This window comes from Pogoniulus pusillus, chromosome 41 (assembly GCF_015220805.1).
Source record: "Pogoniulus pusillus isolate bPogPus1 chromosome 41, bPogPus1.pri, whole genome shotgun sequence".
Classification (NCBI taxonomy): domain Eukaryota; kingdom Metazoa; phylum Chordata; class Aves; order Piciformes; family Lybiidae; genus Pogoniulus; species Pogoniulus pusillus.
The window spans coordinates 6,211,540-6,228,140 of record NC_087304.1 but is presented as its reverse complement, the minus strand read 5'-3'; the positions used below and the strand labels follow the sequence as shown (position 1 = coordinate 6,228,140).

Genomic DNA, 16,601 nt, shown 5'->3' with positions numbered 1-16,601 from the left:
TGCTTCTGTGCTCCACAACCTCCCTGGGCAAACCTCTGCCAGGCTCTCACCACCCTCAACCTGTGCCAGCCTCTCCCCACCCTCCCCCTCAACAGTTTCCTCCTCCTCTCCCACCTCAAAGCCTTTGTCCCTCCTCCTGCCACTCCCAGCCCTTGTCCCAACTCCCTCCCCAGAAAACCCTTTTGGTCTCTTCTCCTGCAGATTTGGCCCCAGGAGTGGATGAGATCTATGAGGAGAGCAAAGAGGTCTTCCTGACCCCCGGGCACCCCCAGGATGGGCAGGTTGTCTTTTATAAGGTATGCAGCAGCCTGCAGAGCTCCTTCTGCAGCCCAGCCTGGGGCTGGGAGCTGCTGGTGTCATCTTTGTGTCAGCTCTGCTTGGGCAGGAGCTGCTGAGAGGCAAAGGAGAGGCCTTGCCCCGGGTGGCTCAGGGAGGCTGTACCCAGGAGAGCTCTGCCTGGGGCTGTTTGTGGGCTGCAGCAGCAGCAGGGAGTTGGGGGTGGATGTGTGGGGGAGCTCCTGCCCTGCACCCCTCAAGTTCCAGAGTCCCTCTGCTGTTCCCTCTTCAGATCAGTGTCGACAGAGGCTTGAAGTGGGAGGAAGCCTATGAGAAGTCACTCAAGCTGACAGGACCCCATGAGGGCTTCTACCTCTCCCTCAAGGTAGGTCGAGACTCTGCCCAGGTGGCACCTGCAGGGCGACTCTGCTGTGCCTGTGGGAGCTCCTCCTGGCACCTGGGGCTGGGGGCTGGGACATAGCAAGTTCAGAAAGGCCAAGTGCAGAGTCCTGACCCCGGGGAGGAGCAGTAAACTGCAGCAGCCCTGGGGAGAGGGAGCTGGGGGAGAGCATCCATGGCACAGCAGTGTGCCCTGGGGGCCAAGAGGCCAGTGGGGTGCTGGGGGCACTGAGCAGAGTGTGCCCAGCAGAGCCAGGGAGGTTCTCCTGCCCCTCTGCTCTGCCCTGGGGAGAGCTCAGCTTGAGCTCTGCCTTCAGTCTGGGGCTCCCCAGCTGCAGAGGGACAGGAACTGCTGGAGAGAGTCCAAGGGAGGGCTCTGAGGATGAGGAGAGGCTGAGAGCCCTGGGGCTGAGAGTCTGGAGAGGAGAAGCCTGAGAGGGGATCGGATCAATGCTTATCAATAGCTGAGGGATGGGGGTCAGGAGGAGGGGACAGGCTCTGGGGGTCAGGAGGGGGGGACAGGCTCTGCTCACTGCTCCCTGGCACAGGACAAGCAGCAGTGGATGGAAGCTGCAGCACAGGAGGTTGCAGCTCAGCACAAGGGCAACTTCTTGCCTGGAAGGGTCCCAGAGCCTGGCACAGGCTGCCCAGAGAGGTTGTGGAGTCTCCTTGTGTGGAGCCTTTCCAGGCCTGTCTGGATGTGTTCTGTGTGCCCTGAGCTAGCTTGGATGGTGCTGCTCTGGCAGGGGTTGGACTGGATGAGCTCCCTGGGTCCCTTCCAACCCCTGACATGCTCTGATCTGTGGTGCTGTGAGTCCAACCCCTGCCAGAGCAGAACCATCCAATGTAGCTCAGGTCACATCCAGACAGGCCTGGAAAGGCTCTAGAGGAGGAGACTTCCCCAGTGCCTCCCCAGCCCTGCTGCAGATCCCCCTGCAGGTACTGAAGCACAGCTCCGAGGATCTCTTTGGGTCCCTTCCGGCCCCTGACATCTCTGATCCTGTGTGATGCTGATAACCTCCGCCCTGGAGGGGGAGTGGCTTTAGTCCAGAGAGCTGAGAGGCTGGGGGCAGGGTGGGGGTGGTGGGGGAGGGGAGCTGTGAGCATAACCAGCAGCTCTGCCCCCGCAGGTGCGAGGCTGCAAGCACACCTGCCTGCTGGCAGAGCAGAGCCGGGGCAGGAGCTTCATCCTCTACAAGCCCAACATCGGCAAGCAGAGCCAGCCTGAGAGCCTGGACAGCCTGCAGAAGAAGTACAGAAAGGTAGGTTGGGGCTGCAGCTCTCCAGGCTGGGGAGAGAGCTTCATCCCCTCCCTCCTTGGAGCAGGCCACGAAGATGCTCCAAGGGCTGGAGAGAGCCTCCCCTGCAGGGCCAGGCTGGGAGAGAGCTGGAGCTGTGCAGCCTGGAGCAGGGAAGGCTGCAGGGAGAGCTCAGAGCAGCCTTGCAGTGCCTGAAAGAGGCTTCAGGAGAGCTGGGAGAGGACTTTGAACAAGGGCTGGGAGTGCCAGGAGGAGAGGAATGGCTTTGAGCTGGGAGAGGAGGATGAAATTGTTGAGGGGGAGGGTGGGGAGAGGCTGGCACAGGTTGAGACACTGGCAGAGGTTTGCCCAGGGAGGTTGTGGGATCTCTGATCCCATTCTGTGCTTCTGTGCTCCACAACCTCCCTGGAGGTGTTCAGCACCAGGCTGGATGCCATCACCTATGGCAAGGGGAGGTTGGAACTGGCTGAGCTTTGAGCTCCCTTCCAACTCCTAACCCTTTCTGTGCCATTTGCTGTGACCACAGAATGCCTCAGGGCTGGACCCCCCAAAGGTCATCTGGTCCAAGCACCCTGCAGTCAGCAAGGGGTGGATTAGAGGTGGTTCTCCTGCCCCTCTGCTGAGGCTGCAGCTGGCAATGTTGTGTCCAGTTTTGGACTCTTTGGTTCAAGAAGGACCTCAGGGAAGTGCTTGAGAGGGTCCAGAGCAGAGCCACAGGAATGCTGAGGGCAGTAGAACATCTTCCTCACGAGCAGAGCCTGAGGGAGCTGGGCCCTGGGGCTTGGAGCTGGCAGAGGAGGAGCCTGAGAGGTGACCTCCTCGGGGCTGATAAAGATGTGCAGGCTGAGTGCCAGGAGGCTGGAGCCAGGCTCTGCTCAGTGATGCCCCAGGACAAGGGGCACTGGGTGGAAGTTTGGGCATAGGAAGCTTCCCTGTGAGGGTGCCAGAGCTGCCCAGGGGGGCTGTGGACTCTCCCTCTCTGGAGCTGTTCAAGCCCTGCCTGGCTGTGATCCTGTGTGATCTGCTCTGGCAGGGGGGGCTGTGCTCAGTGACCTCCAGAGGTCCCTTCCAACCCCTGCCACTCTCCAGCTCCACGGCTCCAGCTCTTGGCTGCCTGTGGCACAGAGGAGGCTCTCTCATGCTGTGTCCTCCTGCTGCAGGTGCTGCCTGAGGAAGCCAAGCAGCACTGGGAGGGCAGCTATGACTTCTCCTTGAGGAACTGCAACCATGCTGCCTGGTAAGGGCCCTGCAGCCCCCACCTCTCCTGCCCTCCCCCGGGCAGAGCTGCTGCTGCCAACAAGGTCCCTGGCCTGGCAGTGGGGGCAGCACCATGCTGGGTGGGGGAATGCCTCTGCCCAGGGAGCCTGTGCTGGCTGGGGTGGTCTGCTCAGCACAAGAGAGATGTGGAGGTGCTGGGGTGGGTCCACAGGAGGGCAAGGAAGGTGGGGAAGGGCCTGGAGAGCAAATCTGATGAGGAGTGAGTGAGGGAGCTGGGGATGGGTAGTGTGAGGCTCAGCTGCTGTCTGACAGCAGCCTTCCAGCAGCTGGGGGAGCCAGAGGGAGGCTGCAGAGGGACTGCTGGCAGGGCCTGCAGGGCCAGCGCCGGCAGCAGGGCTCTGAAATCAGAGCAGCTTTAGATGGGGTTGGCCACAACTGCCTGTGGAGAGGCTGCTGCTGGGCTCTGCTCACAGGTAGCTGGAGACAGGACAAGGGGGAATGGCCTCCAGCTGAGGCTGGGCAGGTCTGGATTGGACATGGGGAAGAGGTTTTTTTTCATGGAGAGAGTGGTGAGGGACTGGAATGAGCTGCCCAGGAAGGGGCTGAGTCCCCAGCCTGGAGGGGTGTCAGGGGGGTTTGGGTGTGCTGCTTGGGGAGGTGGTTTCAGGTGAGTGCTGTGGGGCAGGGCTCTGGGTTGGGCTTGGTGCTGAGGGGGCTGTGCCAGCCTGGCTGTGGCTGTGCTGCTGTGAGTGCTGATGCTCCTCTCTGGCCCACAGGAACAAGCACTGCAAGCTGGTGCAGGAGGGCAAGGAGTGCTTCCAGGGCATGCGCCTGCGCCACTACTACATGTTGTGTGGGGCCCTGCTGAGGGTCTGGAGCAGGATTGCCAACATCATGGCAGAGGTCACCAGCAGCAGCTACCTGCAGATCGTCCGCCTCAAGACCAAGGAGAAGAAGAAACAAGTTGGTGAGTGAAGAGCTGGGAGAGGTCTGGGCAGGAGGAGTTCAGCTTCCCCCTGCCCAGGTTCCTTCCTGGAAAGGGAAGTGGCTGAGAGCAGGCAGGCAGAGAGGGCCCTGGGGGTGCTGGCAGAGAGGAGCTGCAGAGGAGGCAGCAGTGCCCAGGTGGGCAGCAGAGCCAATGGCATCCTGGGCTGGCTCAGGAGCAGTGTGGGCAGCAGGACAAGGGAGGTTCTTGTGCCCCTATGCTCAGCACTGCTCAGGCCACCCCTGGAGTGCTGTGTCCAGTTCTGGGCTCCTGAATTGCAGAGAGATGTTGAGGTGCTGGAAGGTGTTTGGGGAAGGGCAGCAAGGCTGGGGAGGGGCCTGGAGCACAGCCCTGTGAGGAGAGGCTGAGGGAGCTGGGGGGGTGCAGCCTGCAGCAGAGGAGGCTCAGGGCAGAGCTCACTGCTGCCTGCAGCTGCCTGCAGGGAGGCTGTAGCCAGGTGGGGTTGGGCTCTGCTGCCAGGCAGCCAGGGCCAGAAGGAGGGGACCCAGGCTCAAGCTGTGCCAGGGCAGGCTCAGGCTGGATGTGAGGAGGAAGTTGTTGTCAGAGAGAGTGATTGGCACTGGAATGGGCTGCCCAGGGAGGTGGTGCAGTGCCCATGGCTGGGAGGTGTTGCAGCCAAGCCTGGCTGGGCACTGAGTGCCATGGGCTGGTGCCTGGGCAGGGCTGGGTTGGGCTGTTGGAGCTTGGAGCTCTCTTCCATCCTGCCTGGTTCTGTGATCTTGGAGTCTGTGGCCAGGTGGAGCTGCTTTGGTTCTGGTCTCAGCCCCATCCCCTGGGGCTGGGCTTGGCGGAAGGGCTTCAGAGCTGCCCCCTCCCCTTTCCCTCCGGCCCCGCCGTGCCCTGCCCCTTGCCGAAGTGCTGCTGGCACTGATGCTTCCTCCTCCTCTTCCTCCTCCTCCCCCTAGGGATAAAGATCCCCGAGAGCTGCGTGCGCAGGGTGCTGGAGGAGCTGAAGCAGATGGACGAGAACGTGAAGCGCAAGCACCGGCGCCTGCTGCAGGAGCAGAGCTCGCAGCTGCCCCTGCCCCTGCTGCCGCAGCCCCTGGACCTCCCCCCGGCAGGGCCTGCCCTGCCCGCCCTGCCCAGGCCCCCCCTGCGCCAGGACGAGGTCGTGGACCTGACCTACAGCAGCATCCCCGAGGCGGTGCTGAGCCCGGAGCCCAGTGCCTTGCGCTTCCCCCCCGAGCCCCCGCCCCGCCCGCACCAGCAGCGCTCCCTGCCCTTCGGCTTCAGCCACCGCTCTGCCTTCGACAGCGCAGCCCCCGGCCTGGAGGGGACCCTCCCTCTGCAGGAACACCTCCCCCTGCCCCAGCAGGGACCCCTGCAGGCCCTGCAGCAGCAGCAGCAGGAAGACTTCGTCCCACAGGATGGGAACATCAACTTCAGGGAGATCCTGGAGGACATGCTGAGGACGTTCAACGGAGCCCCCCAGGAGAGCCTGCTCCCCCCGGAGCGCCAGAGTGTGATCCAGTTCAGTGGGCCCTTCCCTGACTTCTGACAGCCCAGCCCGGGCTGCAGCCCCTGCAGTGCTCAGCCCCCAGCAGCCAGGTGAGAGCTGGGGGCAGGCTCAGCTGCGCTCCTGCCTCGGGCCTGGTCCTTGTCTGGTTCAGAGGGGAGACGACAAAAACCCAAAGCAAACAACAAACCAAGGCCCCAGCCCAGAGCTCCCGAGAGCAGAGTGTGCTTGTGCCTGCTGCCCTGCCAGCTTCCTGTGCTCAGGGGGCACTGGGGTGCTGCCAGCTGCCAGCTGCTCTGGCCTCTGGTGGTCTCTGCTGGGTTTGAGTCCTGCCCAGAGGCTTCTGCCCATGTAGGACCCGGGGGAGATGTCCTCTCCCTCTCTGCCCTTCCCCCTGCAGACTACTGAGTCCTGCCCTCCCCCCAGCCCAGAGCTCTGCAGCTGCTGCCCCCCGAGCTGGGCAGGGGCATCTCTGGTGCCCAGAATGTCCCAGTGCCCAGGCTGCTGCTGCAGGTCCATTGCTGAGGGGTGAGAGCTCAGCTGCCCCCTCACCAGGAGCTGCCTGACCAAACTGTCTGCCTGGGCTGCTGCCAGCCCTTCACAGCCCTGCTGTGGACCTGAGCCTGCTCTGGAGGGCTGGGCCCGAAGGCAGGGGGAGGGGAGTGGAGCCCCCAGGGAGTCCTCTCTGCCCCTCTGCGCAGGGCTGAGCAGGCACAGCCGAGGCAGCAGGACAGAGCCTGCTCTGCCCTCCCCGGGAAGGGACAGGGACCCTCGGGGGCTGCCTCAGCCCCCCGGGGGAGGGCAGGAGGGCTGCACCCCCCCCTCCTGTGTCAGTCTGGTGGCAGAGCTGATGGCTTGGTGGGAGCTCAGCCACGCTGGGGCCGTGGGGGCTGCCCTGGGGCCGTGGGGGCTGCCCTGGGGGCTGCGTGCCCCAGCAGCCTGCCCTGCACTTTAGCCCTGCCAGGCTGCTGGGGCTGCCTCCAGTGTCACCTGCTGCTGGCACGTCCCTGTCCCCTGTCTGTCCCACTGGCCCTGCTCTGCCAGGGCTCGTCCTTGGCTGGGCCAGGGACACAGACCCAGGTGCCCAGCTCTGGGCCAGCCCTGCCTGCTGCTGCCCTTGGCAAAAGCTGCCCCCGAAGGGAGGCTTCCCCTGGCGAGTGCCAGCCTGGGGCCACTCCTGCTGCAAACCAAAGAGCAAAGTCCTGCTTTGCAAGCACTGCCTCAGCCACCAGCCCTGGCCCAGCACCCCCAGCCCTGGCCCAGCAGCAGCTCACCTCGGCAGGTCCGTGGGAGCCTTTTTCTCTCCCTGCTCTCAGCTGGGGCCTGGCAGGAAGCTGCCTGCTGGTGAGAATCCTCCAGCCCTGGCAGCTGCCCCAGCAGCTCCTCTCTGGCTTTTGTTCTTTGCCTCAAGGCTTCAAAGTATTCCCAAAGCTGGCCCCAGGATGCTTTCAGGTGAAGGGCATGAGCCCTGCCCTGGCTGTCCTTGGAGGGCACCTGGGCAAGGGCATCCTGCCAGGAGAGGCCTCAGCTGGGGTCCACCAGAGCCTTGGCAGGTCAGGGCTGGAGCTGTGTCCCCTCCGGGGCTCAGGGTCTGGCTGAGCTCCCTGTTTGCTGCTGGGAGGTGTCCCCTTGGTGCCCCTGCTGCTGCCAAGGTGGGGGCTGCCTCCCCTGGCCTCTCCAGACCAAGGACTTGCCCCGGGTCGTGCCCCTGTGGGCTCAGGTTTGGGGTCACACTGGTCCCTGCCCCTCGTTTGGGGGCTTCTCTTTAACTCCCACCCTCCCCAGCTGGCATCTGCCCCCCTGCAGCCCCCCTGGGAGGGCTTTTTACTGCGCTCAAGGAAACCTCCTTACCTCAGAGCAGACACCAAAGAAGGGGGTGGGGAGGGGGGGAGCTGCTGCCAGCTGCCCCAGGGCTCTGCTGCTGTGCTGCCAGCAGCCTCCTGCCGGCCCTGGGCAGTGCTCCCCACACAACCTCCCCTCCCCCAGCAAAGATCCAGCCCCCAGAGCTCTTCCACGTCCTGCTTTGTCCACTTGCTGCATTTCCAATGTGGGGAGGGGGAGAGAAAAGGACTTGGCCAGGGCAGGGGGGAGGGAAAAAAAAATCCCATTTCAGAGAAGCTTCAACTCAGGAACAGGAGGAGGATTCCTCCTCCCCCAGCCACATCTCCTCCTGGAGCCTCACCTCTGCCTTCCTCCCTCCTAGAACAAAAATATGCAACCCCCTCCCTCCCCAGGCCCCTTCCCCTCAGCTCTGCAAGGACAGAGAGCACCTTGGAGGAAGCTTTTTTTCCCCCTCCTCCTCCTCCTCCTCCTCCTCCTCCTCCTTCCCCTTTGCCCCCATCCTGTGTGGGTTTTGTTTTTTGGTCAGGGTTAATAATACCTAAGGAGAATCTTTGAACTAAATTATTCTGCAGTCCTACTGATCGTTTGTGCTCGGGAATGAGCTCCCTCGGCCTCTCCTTTGGCTTCACCTCCCTCACCCCTCCTCTTTGGGTCGTTTTTGGCACTTTTCCCACCTGCTTCTCCTCGGCCTTCGGGGTGGTTGTTGTGTTTTCTATGTGTATTTATACTGCATCGAGATGTATATATGTAAAGAGATGGGGCTGGAGGGGGGAGGATGGGGAGCAAGGGCAGGGAGTTTGGGGTTATTTTAGCCTATGTGCCTTGGACTAAGAATTCCTCCATTTTCTACTTGCCTCAGAAGGATTTTTTTGTGTTATCATTGCTGATTTTTTTTTTTTGTTATGTTCTGCTGGGTAAAAAAAGAACCAAAACTGACCCCAGAAGCAGCCACAGACAGGAGGGTGCTGAGACTCAGCTCCAGAGGTATAAACATCTCCCCCCCCCAGCCAGGGTCTCCCATCCCAAGGCTCAGATCAGGCTGCTGGGAGTTGTGCTTCCTCCTCCTCCTCCTCCTCCTATCTCCTCTGCCACCCCCAAGCCTGTCCTTGGGCTGAGCTGAGCAGAGGACTGGTCCTGGAGCCTGTCTGGGTGCTGACCTTCCACTCGGCTGCTCCCCCCCCCGGCTCTGCTGGGAGGGACACACAGATAAGGAGGCTGTTGTTGAGGCTCCTTCCAGCACATTCCAGCTGGGACAGCTTGCCCGGGCCGGGCTGGCCTTGCTCTGGGGCCAGGGGAGGTGTGGGAGCCACAGAGCAGCACAGCAAAGCTGCTCCCCTTAGGCACCTGTGGCACTGCTCAGTCACAGAATCAGGCAGGGCTGGAAGGGACCCCAAGGGCCAGGCAGTGCCAACCTCCCTGCCGTGCCCACACCCTAGAGCAGGCTGCCCACAGCCTCAGCCAGCCTGGCCTCAAACACCTCCAGCCATGGGGCCTCGACCCCCTCCCTGGGCAGCCCCTGCCAGGCTCTCACCACTCTCATGGTGCAGAACTTCCTCCTCACCTCCAGCCTCACTCTCCTCACCTCCAGCTTTGCTCCATCCCCCCCCAGTCCTGGCACTCCCTGACAGCCTCAGAAGTCCCTCCCCAGCTTTTTTGGAGCCCCCTTCAGACACTGAAAGGCCACAAGAAGGTCCCCTGGGAGCCTCCTCTTGAAGGTCACAGCGAGGGCAGAGAGGGCTGCAGGGCACCTCCCAACCCCTCCTGCCTGCCCCGGGGGGCAGGAGGTGAGCATGGGGCAGGATCCCTGCAGCGCCAGGGGGGTGCACGCAGGGGGGCAGCCCTGCCAGGGGACCCCAGCAAGGACCCTCAGGCTCTTCCCCACCACACTCCTGGCCCTGCACTGAGGACAGAGCTCCCCATAGGGGCGGTCGAAGTGGGGTTGGGTGTTGGGGTCAGCCCCAGCTCCTCCCCCAGCGCAGATCACCTCTGAGCCGGGAGCTGGCCCTGCCCAGGGGACGCTGGCCCTGCCCGGGCTTGGCCAGACCAGGCTGTGGCCCTCACCCTGCAGCTGAGTGGCACAGAGGCACCCGTGGGACACCTCTGGGGCAGCAGGAGGTGCTTCACCCTGCCCCAACACGACTGGGTTGGTGTTTTGCTGCTGCTGGCCGTGGCTTGCACCACTGCTGGAACCATCCCCAGGCTGGGGGTGGTATCGGGGCCCGGGGGGGGTGCACCCAGACAGGGCCTGCTGCTGTGCTTGGAGGAAAACAACTCCATTGCCTCATCGGCACAGCTGCCTGCTGCCGGGGGGGGGGGGGTGGAGAAGGAACCTTCCTCCTGCTCCATCTTTTCCCACTGCCTGACCTGGGATTTGTGTGCAGTTCCCCCCTCGGCACTAAGGAGGATTATCCCTGCCAGGGGTTTACTCAGGCTTTGCATTAAGGTCTTTGGCTCCTCTGCAAAGCTCCAGGTTCTCCTCGGGAGCAGCTCCAGCTCCGTGCCCTGCTCCCTTCCACACAGCAGCAGCCGTTTCTAGTGCCTTTATTGCCGGGGGGAGGCTCTGCCCGCAGCAGAGGGCAGCCCAGCGCCGCCTGCCCGCCCCGGGAAGCCTCCTGCCAGCAGCTGCACGCCAGGGTCGTCAGGTCTGCCCCCCCAGCAGGCTGGTTTGCAGGCAGACCGTCATGGGGGCTGGCTGAGGAGGCTCCGGGGCAGCAGGAGGGGCAGTGCTGGGCCGAGAGCAGCAGTCTACAGGTAGGCAGGGAGGTCCTTCTCAATCACCTGGGAGAGAGGAGCGTCGTGAGAGCAGCACTGCCCCAGGGACGTGCCCCAAGCCCCCTGGGCCACGCCACAGAGGGGCTGCTTGGAGCCAGGGACCCCCCCTCTGGGCTGGGTACCCACTCTCCGTGGAGCCCAGAGCACAGGGGGTGCCTTTTGGCCCCCAGCTCAAGGCAGGGGAGAGCAGAGCCTGCCCCAGAGCGGAGCTGAGAGCTGCTCTGGTTCTCCACAGCTGGGAGCTGCCCCCCACGGCCACACTCCCCCTCCCCCCGTGGGTCAGGCAGGGCTGGCCCCAGCAGCACTTACGTAGGGATCCTCCATGGGGCTGTATCTCTTCACCACTTGCCCTTCCCGGTTAATGAGGAACTGTGGGAGGGAAGCAGCCCCCAGTAAGCAGGTCCAGGCTGCACCAGGGGCTCTGCAGCCCCCTGCCAGCAGCATTACCACCCCAGGCAGTGCTGAGGGTGGAGCTGGGAGGGGGCAGACCCAGTCTGTGAGGCTGCAGCCCCTGGCAGCTCAGCTTCAGGGGCCCTGGTTGCTGCTGGGGAGAACCAAGTCATGGGCTCCTGGGGGTCTCCAGGGCAGGGGTGCAGAGGCTCAGGCTCTGGGCTCCTGGGGGTCTCCAGGGCAAGGGTGCAGAGGCTCAGGCTCTGGGCTCCTGGGGGTCTCCAGGGCAGGGCTGGAGCCCCTCAGGATGTTTCTAACCCCCACCCCCAGGCTCACCACACAAAGCAGAGCCCACGCTGAGGATCCCTCCACCCTGCAACACCTCAGGGACCCCTCCCTCAGCCCCCCAGAGGGTGAAGGTGCAGCCCAGGCCCAGCCTCGCTGCATCCTACCTTAGTGAAGTTCCATTTTATTGCACTGAGGGGAAGAGAATAACAAAAGGCAGTGAGGCTGGGGCAGGGGAGAAGCCTCCCCCTTGCCCCAGCAGCCCGGAGCTGCCCCTCCCCTGTGCCACACTCACTTGCCCAGGGTGCCTCTGCCCTTGGGCTGCTCCTTCATCCACTTCCAGAGCGGGTGGGCATCGTCCCCGTTGACGTCGATCTTGCTGTACATATCGAACTTCACCCCGTAGTTGGCAGCGAACGCCTTGATCTGAGCGTTGTCCCCGGGCTCCTGGCGCAGCCCACGGAAGGAGCCACTCGGTGAGCTCCAGGGAGGGAGCCCAGGGCTGGCCGTGAGCCCCCCGGGGGGAGCCCTCGCAGCCCCCTCCCCGCGCCCTGCCGCCCGCCCCCGCTCCTTGCCTGCTTCCCAAACTGGTTGCAGGGAAAGCCCAGGATGCGCAAACCCTTCTCAGCGTATCGGGCGTGCAGGTCGACAAGCTGAGTGTAGTTCACAGGAGTCTTCCCTCACTTGGAGGCGACGTTGGTGATGATGCAGACATCGCCGCTGCGGAGCGGGGCCGCGGCTCAGCGCCCGCTCCCCGCCGGCGGCAGCAAGCGAGGCGCCCGCCCGGGTTACGCAACCCACTGCGGCTCAGCCACGGCCCCGAGGCCCTCCGAGCCCCGGGTCCTCCCCGGCCCCACCCCGGGGACACCTTTTACCGCCCCAGGTCCCCCCCACGCTGGGCTCCTCCTGAGCACCGTTCCCCGCAGCCCCGCGGCTCTCGCTCTCCCCGCCCCAAAGCCGATGGCTGCTCGGCGCTCCCCTCCTACCGGTACTTCTCCAGGGAAACGTCGTTGCCGTCGATGTCCAGGGCGTGGAAGTCGTAGATGGCCTTGGCCGAGCGCCACTCATCCGCCTGGGCACACTGCGGGGCACCGGGACACGCCGTCAGCGCCGCCCGCGGCCCTCCCGGCCCCTTCCCGTGCCCTCCGCCCCGCAACCGCCGACCTCGCTGCCACCGGCCCGCAACCACCGACCTCGGCCAGCAGCGGCCAGCCTCACACCGGCTGCTTGGCGCCTCCGACCCCGGTCGGGGGTCGGCGTCTCCTCGCCCCGCGCTCGCCCGCCCCCAGGTTAGGCCCAAGCGCCCACCGCCCGCCTCACGGCCGCAGCGCAGCCGAGCCCCGGGCCGCAGCCGCCGGCGCCGGTAGCTGGAACCGGCCCTGGCCCCAGCCGGGCCGCGCTCACCATGCTCCGCGCCGAGCCCCGCACCACCGCCGCTGCCCCGCACAGCAGCGCCCGGCCCCAGCCCATGGCGCCCTCCGCCCCCACCAATCCGCGGCCCGGACGCCCTCAGGTACCGCCCCTTAGGGACGGCGCAACCACTCAGCGCACAGAGAGGCGTGTCCGACCGGATGATTGACGTGAAGATGACCAATGAGAGGGCGGAGGGGGCGGGGTTTCTGCGGGGGCGCGGCGGGGCGGGGCGCGCGTGGCTAAGCCGCGGGGCCGCTCCCGTCCCTCTCCCGCGGGGCTCAGTTCGCTCCCGGCCGGCCCCGGGTCGCGGCCTGGCTCCGCTGCTCCTCCGCTCCGCTGCTCCTCCGCTCCTCCGCTCCGGCCCAGAGCGGCGCAACGGCTCCGGGAGGCAGACTCCCGTCGCGGCCGGCAGGTCCCACGGCGGCCCGCAGCGGCCTACAGCTCCCAACAGCCTCTATGGCTGAGGCCCCCGAGGCCGCCTCGACGCCGCCTGCGGCAGTACGATCAGGCGGCGGCGCGGGCGGTCGGTGGGGACCTCGGGCGAAGCGCGGCATGGACGACGAGGAGGAGACCTACCGGCTGTGGAAGATCCGCAAGACCATCATGCAGGTGCGGGGGGGCCGCCGGGGCCGGGGCCGGGGCCGGGGCCGGGAGCAGCCCCGGGGCAGCGGGGGCTGCGCGGCCGCTCGGCGCTGGGGACTGGGCCCGGCCCGGCCCCGGCCCCGTGGCCTTCCCCAGGCGGAGGCCGCCTGACGCCAGGGTGCTCTCGGCAGCTCTGCCACGACCGCGGCTACCTGGTGACCCAGGACGAGCTGGACCAGACGCTGGAGGAGTTCAAGGCGCAGTTCGGTGAGAAGCCCAGCGAGGGCCGGCCCCGGCGCACCGACCTGACGGTGCTGGTGGCTCACAACGACGATCCCACGGACCAGATGTTCGTCTTCTTCCCCGGTGAGCTGGGAGAGGGACGGGTCTGCCCTTCTGGAGGGGATAGCGGAGTTGAGGGGGGGGAAGGCTCTTTGTAACCCCGGAGCCGACCCCCAGGGACCAGCGCTGGGCACAGTCCTGCTCGGTCTCTGGTGGTGACCTGGAGCAGGGCACTGAGTCCAGCAGCAGTGAGTCTGCAGAGGACACCAAGCCAGGAGCAGGCTGTGGCCAGCTGGGGTTGGGCTCTGCTGCCGGGCAGCCAGAGCCAGACCAAGGGGACCCAGGCTCAAGCTGTGCCAGAGCAGGCTGAGGCTGGATGTTAGGAGGAAGTTCCTGGCAGAGAGAGTGATTGGCACTGGAATGGGCTGCCCAGGGAGGTGGTGCAGTGCCCATGGCTGGAGGTGTTGCAGCCAAGCCTGGCTGGGCACTGAGTGCCATGGGCTGGGGATTGGGCAGGGCTGGGTCGGGCTGTTGGAGCTTGGAGCTCTCTGCCAGCCTGCCTGGTTCTGTGATTCCTTCCCCAGAGGAGCCCAAGGTTGGCATCAAGACCATCAAGATGTACTGCCAGAGGATGCAGGAGGAGAACATCACCAGGGCACTGATCGTGGTGCAGCAGGGGATGACTCCCTCGGCAAAGCAGGTGCAGGAGGGCAGGCAGCAGCAGGGGCACTGTGGGCATTGTGTGCTCTCCCTGGCAGCCTTTCAGTGCTGCTTTGGGCAGATCAAGGCCGAGAGCTTCATGGTTTAGGTTGGAAGGGAGCTCAAGGATCAGCCAGTCCCAACCCCCTGCCATAGGCAGGGACACCTCCCACTGGAACAGGTCACTCAAGACCTCATCCAGCCTGGCCTTGAACAGCTCCAGGGAGGGAGCAGCCACAACCTCCCTGGGCAGCTTCTTCCTCCCTCCCTTTGCCCCAGCCTGCTGCACAGCAGCACAGGATGTTTGTTAGCAGTGAAGTGTGTAGGATCAGCACAGCTGGCTCTGGTCCCAGGAGAGCAGCTGAGGGCCTGGGAGCAGCCCGGGGGAGGGGGAGGGGAAGGGGATGCTGCTCACGGAGAGCTCTCTGCCTGCCTGTGTCAACATCACTGCCTTGAACCCACACCTGCAGTGGAGGAGCAGCTCTGAGCACGGGCAGGGCTCTCCCAGAGCAGTGCTGCCACCTGACTGCCTTTTCCCCTTCCAGTCCCTGGTGGATATGGCTCCCAAGTACATCCTGGAGCAGTTCCTGCAGCAGGAGCTTCTGATCAACATCACCGAGCACGAGGTGGGCAGGGCAGTGCTGAGCTCTGGCTCCAGCCGAGGGAGCTCTTGTGAGGAGAGGCTGGGGGAGCTGGGGGGTGGGTTTGGAGCAGAGGAGGCTGAGGGAGGCCTCATTGCTCTCTACAGCTCTCTGAGAGGAGGCTGCAGCCAGGTGGGGGTTGGGCTCTGCTCCCTGGGATCGGGAGATAGGAGAGGACATGGCCTGAGGTTGTGCCAGGGGAGGGCTGGGTCGCAGCTGAGGAACAATTTCTTTGCTGCCAGAGTGGTCAGGGATGGGCAGAGGCTGCCCAGGGAGGTGGTGGAGTGCCCATGCCTGTGTGGCCATGGCACTTGGGGCCAGGGTTTGGTGGCCATGGTGGGGTTGGGTTGAAGGTGAACCCTTGGAGAGCTTTGGCAGCCTCTGTGGTCCTGTGAAGTTCTTTCCTCTGTGACAAATGTGCTGCTGCTCCCTCTTCTGCTGCTGCCTTCCCTCTCCCTGATGGTGCCAGCTGGTCCCAGAGCACGTTGTGATGACCAAGGAGGAGGTCACTGAGCTCCTGGCCAGATAGTATCCTTTGGCTGCTTGTGCCCCCCTGCCTGGCTGGGAGGGGAGCTGCCTGTGGGCTGGCAGTGCAGGCATCCTGCACGCAGCACTGGGGGGGTTCAGCCTAGAGAAGAGGAGGCTGAGGGAGACCTCCTTGTGCCCAGCAGTGCTAGGGAGGTTCTCCTGCCCCTCTGCTCTGCCCTGGGGAGAGCTCAGCTTGAGCACTGCCTTCAGCTTGGGGCTCCCCAGCTGTAGAGAGAGGAACTGCTGGAGAGAGTCCAAGGGAGGGCTGCGAGGATGAGGAGGGGACTGGAGCAGTGCCTGGTGAGGAGAGGCTGAGGGCTCCTCTGTGCTTGGGCAGCTCTCTGCCCCCATGCCAAGGGGGGGTGCACAGCAGCTCTCTGCCCCCGTGCCAAGGGGGGAGGCACAGCAGCTCTCTGCCCCCGTGCCAAGGAGGGGCACAGCAGCTCTCTGCCCCCGTGCCAAGGGGGGGGTGCACAGCAGCTCTCTGCCCCATGCCAGGGCGGGGCACAGCAGCTGGGAGGTTCTCTGCTTGAGTGGCTCCTCCTTGACCCCGTGTGCAGTAAGCTGAGGGAGAATCAGCTCCCGAGGATCCAGGCTGGGGATCCTGTGGCCAGGTACTTCGGGATCAAGCGTGGTCAGGTGAGGAGAGAGGCTGTGGGCAGTTCCCTGTGCCCTCTGCAGCCTCCAGGGGCTCTCGGGGCAGGTGTCTGTGTGCCCCGTGCTGGGCATCTCCCCTTTGATGAGGCTGGCACTTGGCTGCTGTGACCCCAGCTGAAGGAGCTCAGCACTGGCACCTGGGCACCAGCAGCAGCTGGCAGCAGCTTCTCTCCCTCACTGGTGCCCTCCTTGGACCTGGCAGGTGGTGAAGATCATCAGGCCGAGCGAGACCGCAGGACGCTACATCACCTACAGGCTGGTGCAGTGAGCCTGGGTAAGGCTGAGCCTGGAGCCCCCTGCCCTTGGGCAGTGCCTTGGGCCTGTGCTGGAGGCTGCCTGAAGTGAGAGGCCTGCAGGAAAAGATGATCTGAGAGCTTCAGATCGCTCCTGGAGGGAGCTGTTGGCAAGAGGGCAGGGCAGGGCTGGGCTCCTGCTCGGCATCCACCCTGCAGGCAGTACCTGCTCGGGGCCTGGGGGGGTGTGAGGTGATTCACGTCTGCAGTTCTCCCTCTTCCAGGTGTGGAGCAGCTGTGGGACACCTCCTGACCTTCCCACCCCCCAGCAGGTCACTGCTGCTCTGCAGACATCACCAGGAGGCTTCTCTCCCAGGGCTGCCTCTCCACTGGGCTCACATTGGCCTAATTCTTTGGGTTCCAGCATGGATTTTGCTTTAACTTCTTAATCTTGATGAAGGACTCAAGCCATGGAAATGACTTGGAGCCCCAGGAGTGTGGGGGGAGGGGGTGGCTGGGAGGAGGGGGTGGCTGGGAGGAGGCCTTTGCTCCCCTGCTTTATAGGACTTTGTATTTAATAAAGGCTTCTGCTCTGCTCCTCACTCCAGGTGCATTGTGCAGCCTTGCCCTGGGCCGAGCCCTTGGGGACTCAGCCAGACCTCA

At 64.6% G+C, this 16,601-nt stretch overlaps 3 protein-coding genes across 6 annotated transcripts in view; 2 read left to right on the top strand and 1 right to left on the bottom strand.

Moving 5' to 3' along the window:
• SBNO2 (strawberry notch homolog 2) overlaps positions 1–8,317 on the top strand; it is a 65,689-nt gene extending 57,372 nt beyond the window's left edge. For all 4 annotated transcript variants that reach the window (XM_064174762.1, XM_064174765.1, XM_064174763.1 and 1 more), the window contains 6 exons: positions 202–296; positions 569–661; positions 1,806–1,937; positions 3,095–3,171; positions 3,929–4,119; positions 5,064–8,317. In XM_064174762.1, the coding sequence (XP_064030832.1) occupies positions 202–296; positions 569–661; positions 1,806–1,937; positions 3,095–3,171; positions 3,929–4,119; positions 5,064–5,656 (1,181 nt within the window). In that variant the 3' untranslated portion in view covers positions 5,657–8,317. The remainder of the gene's footprint in view (positions 1–201; positions 297–568; positions 662–1,805; positions 1,938–3,094; positions 3,172–3,928; positions 4,120–5,063) is intronic.
• A 1,664-nt stretch (positions 8,318–9,981) lies between these two features.
• GPX4 (glutathione peroxidase 4) lies at positions 9,982–12,413 on the bottom strand. Its single transcript, XM_064174927.1, has 7 exons — positions 12,308–12,413; positions 11,890–11,984; positions 11,479–11,623; positions 11,199–11,350; positions 11,071–11,095; positions 10,538–10,597; positions 9,982–10,234 (listed from the first exon to the last, which is right to left on the bottom strand). The coding sequence occupies exons 1-7, from the start codon at positions 12,371–12,373 to the stop codon at positions 10,202–10,204; spliced, it is 576 nt and encodes a 191-aa protein (XP_064030997.1). The 5' UTR covers positions 12,374–12,413; the 3' UTR covers positions 9,982–10,201.
• Positions 12,414–12,658: 245 nt separating this feature from the next.
• Positions 12,659–16,601, top strand: POLR2E (RNA polymerase II, I and III subunit E). Its single transcript, XM_064174926.1, has 8 exons — positions 12,659–12,925; positions 13,090–13,264; positions 13,765–13,880; positions 14,425–14,505; positions 14,990–15,048; positions 15,609–15,687; positions 15,908–15,979; positions 16,223–16,601. The coding sequence occupies exons 1-7, from the start codon at positions 12,773–12,775 to the stop codon at positions 15,971–15,973; spliced, it is 729 nt and encodes a 242-aa protein (XP_064030996.1). The 5' UTR covers positions 12,659–12,772; the 3' UTR covers positions 15,974–15,979; positions 16,223–16,601.